The sequence below is a fragment of the Blastomyces dermatitidis genome, assembly GCF_000003525.1.
Source record: "Blastomyces dermatitidis ER-3 genomic scaffold supercont1.9, whole genome shotgun sequence".
In the NCBI taxonomy this organism is placed as follows: Eukaryota; Fungi; Ascomycota; class Eurotiomycetes; order Onygenales; family Ajellomycetaceae; genus Blastomyces; species Blastomyces dermatitidis.
The window spans coordinates 3409150-3420641 of NW_025544782.1; the positions used below are offsets into that span (position 1 = coordinate 3409150).

At 30.0% G+C, this 11492-nt stretch overlaps 3 protein-coding genes across 3 annotated transcripts; 1 reads left to right on the forward strand and 2 right to left on the reverse strand.

Annotated features, from left to right (window-relative positions):
- Positions 1-495: 495 nt before the first annotated feature.
- Positions 496-946, reverse strand: BDCG_07837 (uncharacterized protein; the record flags this gene model as incomplete). Its single annotated transcript, XM_045423617.1, has 2 exons — positions 496-783; positions 914-946. The coding sequence occupies 2 exons, from the start codon at positions 944-946 to the stop codon at positions 496-498; spliced, it is 321 nt and encodes a 106-aa protein (XP_045278980.1).
- A 4300-nt stretch (positions 947-5246) lies between these two features.
- On the reverse strand, positions 5247-5486 carry BDCG_17666 (uncharacterized protein; the record flags this gene model as incomplete). Its single annotated transcript, XM_045426757.1, has 1 exon — positions 5247-5486. The coding sequence occupies one exon, from the start codon at positions 5484-5486 to the stop codon at positions 5247-5249; it is 240 nt and encodes a 79-aa protein (XP_045282329.1).
- Positions 5487-6432: 946 nt separating this feature from the next.
- Positions 6433-8762, forward strand: BDCG_17667 (uncharacterized protein; the record flags this gene model as incomplete). The annotated part of the gene is made up of 10 exons (XM_045426758.1): positions 6433-6529; positions 6666-6775; positions 6832-6897; positions 7021-7070; positions 7134-7206; positions 7286-7373; positions 7814-8010; positions 8064-8244; positions 8309-8485; positions 8547-8762. Coding segments are annotated over 10 exons (1254 nt in total), but the record flags the coding sequence as incomplete, so codon positions are not given.
- Between the last annotated feature and the right edge of the window lie 2730 nt (positions 8763-11492).

Here is an 11492-nt window from a genome sequence, read left to right on the forward strand (position 1 = left end):
ATTTATTTTCAATAACTGATCACTGATGTGTGTAAGAAGAATTAATATAAGAGAAAATAATCTTGTTTCTTAGCTTAGTTATAATTTTAGTACTAACTCAGATTGAATATCATTGATGTATAAAAGTAAACAAATAATCTTGATTAATCTCTGTCATATTTCTTGAAATATATTAATATTGTGAAAGAGAGCATTACTAAATTGCGTTATCAGATGATATCATTAAAAATATATTAATATTGTGAATATCAATGTTGAAAAAATGTTGATACTTATACATTATAGTGATTTGTGAATCATGATAGTTAAATATATATATATATATATATATTGTTCCTGACTTGATTACAACTTGTACAATAATTTTTAAAAACTCAAAATTAATTTCAATTATTAATAATTATGAACTTACAACTAACTAATATAAAAAGAAAAAAACTTTTTCTACTCATCATCTTTCTTCTCTTTCTGATTCTTCTTATCATTCTTCACAATTCACTTCTCATTCTTCTTCTTCTTCTCCTTCTCCTCATCTGAGATGATAATCATCTCAAAATCTCCCTCTGCTGCCTTCTCAGAGAAGGGTTCCTGCTGCTCTCTCTCAGTCAGGTCAACCTGTGCCTCAAAATCCCGCATTTCCTGGTCTGCTGCCTCAGGTTCCACCTCAGTGGCAAGCAGATTGACATGCTCAGAGAGCAGGGCTGCCTCCTCAATGTTCTGAATCATGGAGCGCATTCGAAACCTGAACAAGGCCTCAATTCCCTCCTTCTCTGCTAGCTCCTGCTAATCAATTAGAGAACAGAAGTGTTATCAAAAATTATTATCTCTCAATAAATAAAAAACCTACCAGTTTTGACTTCTTTGTCTTCTGCTTCAACACTCTCTCAATTTTCTTCTATCACTACTTATTTACAGCAACACTCTTCTTCTCTCTCCCTCTCTTCATCTTGGTCTCAAATCATTCTCAGGACTTCTCCTGGTCTCACTGCTGCTGTATGAGGCTCTTCACTGTCTTCTTCTTCAATCTCTCACAGGTGGTGTCATTCACATTATTTCTATACTTAGTTCAGTCTAAATCTATCAGAAGTGTTACTTAAAATTATTATCATTCTGCTCTCTTACAGAGCCTCTTCAAGGCATCATAATGTGTCTTGCAATCTGTCTTCTCTTGCTTGAACACCTTCTTCTCCTCTCCCTCCAATCTGTGACAGCGCTCACGCGCCTTGATGGTTCGCAGGACCGCAGAATATTTGAAGAGAAATGACATGATTGGTTTCAATAAGCATTGAAGAGAGGTGAAGGCAGAAGAGGCGGCCAGAAATGATATGATAATAGTGATGATGATAATGATGATGATGATGATAGTGATGATAGTAATGATGATGATGATAGTGATGATGATAATAATAATGATAATAATGATGATGATGATGAAAGAGAGAGTGCATTGAAATATATTACTGACTTATCAAATATAAAGAGACTCAAAGAAAATATTAACAGCTTTCAGTGATGTACAGAAACAGCTACAGTGTTGCATAACAACATCATCTTCATTCAATGCATACACTGTTGATATTCTTTGTATACAGTTATTATATAATCTGTATCAGAGATACATGCAGAAAACAGATCTTTGTTACTAGAATAAATGATTGCAGCAATTCTCTGTTTTCATATTATAAAGATAAGTTATTCTCATTTCTTTCTTCTCTCTTTTCCCTTCTTCAATCAATCACTAATTCCAAGCTGGTATGAAAACTATTAAAACACTCTCAGAAACCCTCAAATTGAAAAGTATAGACTAATCAAATTTCAAATGCAGAAGAAATCAAATTATCTTCTATAGATTCAATTACCCACCCCCCCTCAAATAAAACAGCAGTCGCGTCCCCCCCCCCCCCCAATCAAACAAAACATGGCCCGTGAAAAGTGAGTACCACGCCAGGCCATAATGGCCAACACGGCCCCAGCACGCAGGGCTGCATATGCGCAGCGTGTGCTGGACTGAGAGACTGCATGGGTTGCAAACTGACGGCAGCATCCCAGGGAGAGCCATGCAGCGTGGGAAAGCTGCAACTCTCAGCCACATGCGCAGAGAGTGAATTGCTGCAGTAAATGCATGTGCATTGAAGTAATGCTTTTTGATAATGCTCAGTCTCTGATATGATGAAAATAGAGTCTCTTCATGAGATCTGTTTCTACCAGAAGTCAGAGAATCTTATATTTCCTAAGGCCATCTTCACACGCCTTGTCTGTGAAATTGATGAGAGAAATCATCAATTTCAGTATTCTGCCCTTGATGTCATTCAAGTGGCAGCAGAGTCCACCCTGACCACACTTTTTGAGTGTATATTTTCTAATTATTCACATTTATATAGATATATACTGATTATTTGTTAGATAATGTTAAGACAATAACTCATCACAGCTGTGTTACCCTCACTGTGAGAGATACACAGTTGATGATGAACATTGTAAAGACTCTGAGAAGTGAGTATTTTAAAAATACTGTGACTCTATAATCTTGATTTTTTTTTATTTTTATTTTTTATTTTTTTCTTTTTCTTTTCTTTTTTTTTTTATTTTTCTTTCTCTTTCTATCTCTTTTTTTCTTTCTCTTCTTTTTTTCTTTCTCTCTTTTTTTTTTTTTTTTTTTATTGTGATTTTTTCTTGTTGTTTTGTTTTTTGTTTTTTTGTTATTTTTTGTATTTTACATTTTTTTTTTAATTAAAATGATATTGATTATGATCTGTGTTCAGAAAAGTAATGATATTTAATAACACTCTCTGTTGAATTTTCAACAAATAAGTACTATGTTATGATATTATTATAAGTGAGAAATGATTTCATAGTTTCATTTGATGTCATTTTCAATAATGAGATCAGAATGAAAATGTGACTAAGAATTCAAACATATTCTTTATCTGAGACTAGATTTTTATTTGAAAAGTGAATCTGAGACCTTTAATATTTGAAATAACAGGATTTGAGATCAATGTGATGAACACAAATCATGATCAGAAGTAATGCTTTTAGACAATATGACAACTGTAAAGTTTGATCCTGGTCTCAGACACGGTCACATGATCAGTTTAGTCCCACTATTCTACTGTGCACCCGTCAAGGTTCTAACAATATAGAGTCAAGCCTAATGTAGTGGTTATACACTACTTAAGCAAGTCCCTAACTAGGGCCGCCATCGGAGCCTAGCTCCCCCTCAAATACAGGGAATGATTTTAAAAACCACCTGACTAGCAGGCCTAGACGCGCATCTAGGCCCTAGACAGGGCACTCTGATAGGCTAGAGCCTGCAAGCTCACTGCCAGCCTCTAATACTGGCAGGGAGGACTGCAGTCATCCAGCCTATGATTAGTCTCTAACACGGGGCGAGGCCATGACGGCTGATTGGTAGGCCTATGAGCATCTAATGAGGCCGAGATCAGCAACCGGAAGCTTGGTGTGTACGCCACCAAGTGGGCGGTAGCAGCCACTAACTAACACCCCTGGAAATTAGTGGCTGGCCCGAGAGGACGGACGCGGTGGTCGGTTAATTATAGAGGGTTAAATGTAATTAGCTTAAGGTGCATCGTGCGGGTGGCTAGCGCCCGTAGTCTCATAAAAGAGGAAATAGTTTGAAAGAGGCATGAATATTCTCTGATAGTCAAGCTGCTTTAAAAAGACTTAGAAATAGTCAGATTCATAATGATCAAATGAATCTTAAACTGATCTTAAACTCTGTTTTGAAAATTCAAAAGAGAAGAACATCAAAGCTGATAATTCATTTACACTGAGTTTCTGCTCATATGAATATTCATGGCAATGAATTGGCTGATTCAGCTGCAAAAAAGGGTGCAGAATTAAGCAGATCTGTTCAAAAAGTTGTGTCCTGGTCTTTTATAAAGAGAAAAATAAAAGAATCTTGTTTAGACAAGTGGAATGAAAGCTGGCAGAAATAAAAGAAGAGTATATATTATTCAAGATTTGAAACAAAACCCAAGTGGAAATCTTGTTCAATTAAATGTAAAAAGAAAATATTCTCATCTATAATACAGCTGAAACTAGGACATGGCTATTTCAAATCTTATATACAAAGATTTGATGATAGATTTGACTCAATAGAATGCTCATTCTGCAATGCAAATGAGAATTCTGAGTATATTGTAATGCACTGTGCATTATACAATAGTCTCAGAGTCAGATTGAAAGAGAAGTATGATCTAAATCAATTAAATATGAGATTCTTATTCTCAACTGAGACAGGAATTAAATATTTAATAGACTTTCTATCAGAAACTCAAGCAGCTACAAGAAAATGGCTAAATTTAGAATTATCTGAATATGAAGAGGAGGAAATCAATCAGATATAGTCTGTTAAAACAGCTATATACTATCTTTTAATAATTTGTTTTATTACAGTCTTTCTTTACTTTATCTTTTCCTTTCAATTTCTTTCTGTCTATCTATTTAATATGTCTATCTTTAAGACTGTGTTCTCTTTTCCTTTGTCATGATATTGTCAAATGATTTCAAAGTATCAGAAGATGTTAAAACACTGCAATTTATAAACAGTTTTTGTATTCTGAGCTGGAATTTTCTGATTTTGCATATCTGAAATTGATGAATGTATAATAGTTAACTTTACAGATATAGGAAAAACCCTGAGAACTAAAAGTTCTCAGGTAGATGTCATAGTCTCTGACTGCATACATCTATAATTGAAGAATAATAATAATAATAATAATAATGCAACGCATTCTCTCTTTTCCAATTAGCTGGTCTTGTTTTGATGTTCCAACCTCTAAGGTTTTCATGCTGAGGTGAACAGGTGTGGTAAATGAGATGATAAATGTGCTGGTTGGGATCTTTGAAGTGACTATTTCTTGAATTCGGTATGCCGGCACTGTCATATTCTTGGCTTTGAAGAGAGTATTCAATGCTGCCTGTACATCCTGGGCTGAATCCATGGATCCTCTCAGTAGTTGGTAAGTATAGGGTCCGGTTCCACCTATGTCACTGAACTTGGCTAACACAACATCAACCTTTTGCTCATTTACTTCAAACTTGACATTCTTTAGTTTTTGCAGGTCTAAATCTCTTTTACTTTGGCTTTTATACACAATTACATAGAAGCTTGTGCTGGAGAATGTGATTCACTGAACACCTTTCTCTGATTTTTCTGTCAAAAAACTAAACAGCTGTTTATAGGCTGTTGCGCGCTTTGAGGTTGCCTTGTTCAGAGAGGCTCAGATTGATTTGTCATCTGCAATTAATCTCGCTTTGTCAATCTCTGATAGTCTTGCATTATAGGCAGTCTTAGCAGTGCTTGATAGTGTTTTGAGGTTCTGAATATATGACTTTGCTTTTTTTGAGATCACAGATTCACTAGTCTCTTGAGCCATTTCTACATCTGAGGCTTCATTCTCTAGATCTACTTTACTTTTTTCACCTGGGCCTACTGAATCAGCTAGACTTGCCTTATTCATGAGAGAAGTGGCTTGATCATTTGCATTTTCCTTCAGAGCCACTTGGGTTATTTTAGAAGTTTTTTTAACTTGAGTTGTGAGACTCAGTGAGATCTATGATGTGTGACATGTTGATTAATTCTTGTTGACCTAACTAATAGCTAATATCTGCTTGTACAGAACTATCTCTGCCTCAGCGCGGCTGTGCTTCTTCACTTTCTTATTCTTCTTAGAGCTATCTAGACAAGGGGTTAATTCTTTTTGAAGATTTCATCAATTCCTTTATTTCAGAACTTACTTCATTCTCTTTTTGAAGTTGATGTAGAAGTCATGTTTCTATGTTAATTAGTTAAAAGTAGTGACTGGGATTTAGAGCTGCCACCTTTGCATATTCAACACAAGAAGATTACAGAGTTTGTACTTACAATCTTGTATTGTCTGAGATGTTATCTGTTTATTTAGTTAGTATTACATTTAATGTATTGTACCGTGCTTGAGAATGATAGCTTACTTCATATTATAAAATTAAAACAGGGAAGTTGACTTTGATTCAGTTATGCTTGTATTGATATCACAATTGACTAAGCTAGTTTCAGCAACTCTTACAAGTAAGAATTCGCAGATAGAATGTCGCGCACATACTAGCTTGGAAATTTATAGACTTTGTGAAATGAGTCTTCTGTTATCAGTAAGAGAGTTAAAATGCTATTGCAGTCTAAAAGCTTAGTCAGCACTTCGGTTTCTTTCTGATATCAGGAATTTCAGGAAGCAGAAAACTTGACCTCGCTAAGTGTGTCACTTGACCTCATTATGTAAGCTGACCTCGCAAATGTGGCCTGTGTCACTATCTGACCTCACACAATACATCTTTTCTTGTAATTTGAAACCACTCTTTCTTTCTTAATTATTTACCATCAATTCTACAATCAATTTTTAATTGATTGTAGAATAATTCTTTTCTCTCATCATGACCTTCATATATGAAGAAGACTTTACTGATCTTATTGATAATCACAATTCTTCTTCTAATACTGAGATTGTTCTTGAATCTGACAATGAGATAAGTATTTACATAATTTACACTGAATTGATTGTTAACTGGTTTTCAATTGATTGCTAATTGTTTAAACACACAGATTGAGTCTGTTTCTATCTCTCTAACTGATGCAACTGTCCGTTCAATATGTACCTCTAAAGTAGAGTACAGTCATGACCTGCCTGAGTATTCTAAGACTCATATGCAAGGATATACATATGTGATATCAACTGAGCCTTTAAATGTTGAGAAAATGACACAAATGATGAATGATGTAGGTAATCTAAATCAATTCTCAATTAATTAACAATTGACTAACAATTGATTCAGATTCAGTACGGAAAAAGTTCTGTTCACTCATTCAAAGAAATATATTGCTCTTTTCTTCATTCTAGAGTGAAGAAGTATAAGTTCAAATGCACTGGTGTCAAAGTCTGTCAATATTTAGATCAAAATTTATATTTTGCATCTCATAATGAGGTTACAGAGGAAATATGGACAAATATTCAACAACTGCAGAAGAGTATTCAGTTGATTGAGAATGATCAGAGAAAATGCAATGCTGTTAGGTATGAATTGATTGTTAATTGATTGAGAACTGATTGAGAGTTGATTGACAATTGATTCATTAGCTTTACACGGGCGATTCGAGCGCTGTTTCAAGAAGGAACTTCCTGTATGCGATTTGCAGAAACCTGTGCACCTGTGTTTCATTGACATGAGATTCCTGTATGATTTATTTAGCTCTCAATTGATTGATAACTGATTGCTAATCAATTAGCAGGATGTCACTGAATATCATGCTTTATTTATTTCTTGTGTGAATTCTTTCAGACAATCATATTCATTACTTCTTTCGACCAGTACAAGGAGTTACACAGATGAACATTGAATTTCTTGAAAGAATCTTGTAAGAAAATCTTTTTTTCATGAAGAAGAAATGTGAAGTTATGAAACAATCAAGAAGCACAAGAAAGTTTTGTGATAAGCAATTCTCAATTGATTCTCAATTGATTGATAATTAATTATTAGAATTTAATCATTCTGCTGATCAGAGAACAATGCAGAAATTATCTTACAATGTTATTTTTCATGTTATAATTTCAGTAAATTCAGCAAACTGTTCTTATATGCTGTTTATCTCTCATGAAAATTATACACATTCTCCTCCTCCTCTCAACAAACCACCCGCAACAATTATGAACCGAATTCTCACCTTGATTCAAGAAATGCGAGAATCAAATATGACATTGTGTGAGTTCTAATTGATTCTCAATTGTTTTTCAATTGATTGAATATTGATTGTTTTTAGCATTCTTTCTCAAAAGTCCTGCTTTACAGAAATTTTGTGATGAGCATAATAGTCAGAGTCTGGCTGAAATTCACATCAGTTTTACCAATATGAATCGATTTCGAGCTATACTACAAAAACAACAACTATTGAGTTTTCCTGCAGGTCAAGATTACAATGGAGTTCTATTTCAACTAGATCAAAATTCAGCTTTGAAGGTAGAATCAATTTTGAATCAATTTACAATCAGTTACTAATTGATTGTATATAGAACTATGTACAGAACATTCATCAGAATGAGAAAGGTTTGATGATTATCTGTATGTTAAAAGAACAAGCAGCTCTTCTTCTTAGTCTTTCATCTTTTGAAGTTGATATGTCATACAAACATATTAAATCTTCAAAAATGAATGAGGTGATCTTTGCAACATATCTTCCTCAGCATGGAAAAAGTGAGTGCTTTTTGAAGTATTTATTGATTGATTCACAACTGATTGGCAATCAATTCATGATTAGTTATTACCTTGTGTCGAATCTTTACAGAGCAGGAAAATCCTGAGAGATATTATCACTTATTTCAACAAACATTTGCAGTAGTACAAAAGCTGCAGAATCAATCTGTTTCTTTTGACTATCTGCATGAATTGGAGATACAGGCAATTATTGCGGATATGTGCACAAAACAGATGACTGGTAATTGATTGATATTCAATTGGCAATCAATTGACAACCCTCTGCTAATCAATTCACTTAGGCCTAGCACAATATCTTGCATCTATCGACCCTGAACATCGATCATTTGATTGGCAACTGAAGAATATTCTTATCTTTTATCATATTCATTTTTTCCGCAGCATTTCCAACATAGTGGGAACTCAGAATCAAGGTACCTCAGCTTGGAATCATATGACAAGTCTTTTGAATTGCAAATCCCAGGATGACTATATGAAATTATGCAATTTATTGATTCGTAAGTAATTCAAAAGTAATTGACAATCAATTACTAATTGATAGATAGGACATGAGTCGGAAAAAATTCAAAATTGGGCTGTTTATAAAAAAATGGTGTTATTGCTTCTGGATTGAATAAATATTATAGTTTGATACCTTGTGCAGTGTATGATTCAGTTCGAAATCATACAAATGCTGCAGAGCAGACTCATAACAAGTTCTATGCTTTTGAAAGAGGTTAAAGTCTTCTTCAGAGAGTACTGAGGTGAGTGAAGTAGTTGTTAATCATTTATCAATCAATTGTCAATCACTTATTAATCAATTCATTCATTAGTGATTGAAAACTGAATAAACAGAATATGCTTCAACACAAAGCTTGCAGTAAACATGGAATTCATCATTTCTATTGTACAGATACTATGGAGGCTCATTATCAGCGTCATATTAGATGAGAAGGTATGTTGAATATAATACAATCAATTGTCAACTGACTGACAATTGATTAGAATCTCAGCGACGAAAACGCGCCCGAGTTCCATATAATGATGAGATTATTGATTTGAATGATGATGACAGAGCTTCTGTCTCATCAGTTCAGATAATATCTTCATTATTGAGATCAAGATCTCAATCTTCATTGCATTCAGTTGTTTCACGAAAATCTATGTCACAAACACAGAGATCAACTCTCAGGTGTGTAGAAATCAGTTGTTAATTGATTATAAGATGACTAACAATTGATTCTGAATCAATTCTGAATTGATTTAAAGAACTTCAAGTTGAACTCTCCGTCATGTAGCATCTGCAAATCTTACAGAATATATACAGGATGCAGATTTAGAAAGAAGAAGACAGCTTCTTGTTATTGAAAGAGAGAAGTTAGAGCTTAAGAAGTTAAAAGAGAAGGTGTGAGGTCAAGAGCTGAAAAATGAAGAAAGAATGATTGAGCTTGAAGAGAGAAAGTTGAGACTGAGACAGCAGAATTGATTAAGAATCAATTCTGTTTATTTTATAATGTTCAGTATTTTTCTAGCTAAATCAATTGACAATTGATTTGAAATTGATTCACAATTGATTGAAAAATAAAATTCAATATTTTGAAAATTTAATATCTCAATCAATATTAATCATATAATAGTGGAAATAAATTTAAAATATTATATTTTTAATTTTTTATACTTTTTATTATAGAAGAATTTTTATATTTTTATATATATTAAATTAAATTAAAATTAAAAATATTATTAAATTAAAAGAGAAGTATAATTTAAATTAATTAAATATAAAATTCTTATTCTTAACTAAGATAGAAATTAAATACTTAATAAACTTTCTATCAGTAACTTAAGTAATTAAAAGAAAATAATTAAATTTAGAACTATTTAAATATAAAAAGATAAAAATTAATTAAATATAATTTATTACAATAGTTATATACTCTTTTTAAATATATTTATTTTATTATTGTTTTTTCTTGTAATTTCTATTCTTTTTTTTTTATTTATTATATTTATTTTTAAGACTTTATTTCTTTTTCTATATTATATTACTTTTTCAATAATTTTAAAAGTATTAAAAGATAATAAAAATACTGTAATTTATAAGAGATTTTTATATTCTAAGTTAAAATTTTCTAATTTTATATATCTGAAATTAATAAATATTTAATAATAAGCTTTACAGATACTAGAAAAACTCTAAAAATTAAAAGTTTTCAAATAGATATTATAGTCTTTAATTATATATATTTATAATAAAATAATAATAATAATAATAATAACTTTATTATTAATATATAAAAAAACTTTAAAATTAAAAAATAAAAACTTAAGCTTTATAAATAATTTATATAATTAATTTATTAATAAAATAAAATAAAACTTAATATAAATTATTAATTATTAATATTATTTATTTAATTAAAATTTATAAAAATTTATAAAAATTTTAAAATTAAGCTTTTTTACTTTAATAATATAATAAATATAATAAAAAAGTTATTTAATTATAAATATATTTAATTAATAAATAAGTATAATAATTATTTAAAAAATATTAAAATTAATTATTTTCAATTATTTTAATATTAATTTAATATAAATAACTTATAATAATTTAATATTATTATTATTATTTTAATTTTTATATTTAAATAATAATTTATAATTTTTAAATATTTTATTAAAGTAATTATTATTTTAATTTTTATATTTAAATATTAATTTATAATCTTTAAATTTTTTATTATAAATTAATTAATAATTTAATAAGATATTTATTTAATATTATTTATATAAATAGTAAGAAATATTTAAAAAAAATTAAAATTAAACTTTTACTATAATAAAAAAATTTAAAATTAATATTTTTAAAATAATTTATAAATAAATTAAATTACAGATAAAAAGTTTATTTAAAACTATAAAAAACTATAAAAATAAATATATATAATTAATATTATTATTAAATTCAGTTAATTATTTTATATTAAATTATTTATTAAGTAAAAAACTTATATTTAAAAATATAAATTATATATAATAATAAAATTAAAAGAAATAAAAGTATAATTATAAATAATAAAATTTCTATTATAATATATATTATATAGATAAAAAAATAAATCTTATTTTATTCTTTTAAAATAAAAATAAGTAAATATTTATATATATATATACTTATTTATTTATTATAATTATTTTTATAAAAGAAAGAAGTAAAAGTTTTTCTTAAATAAATAAAAGTTTTT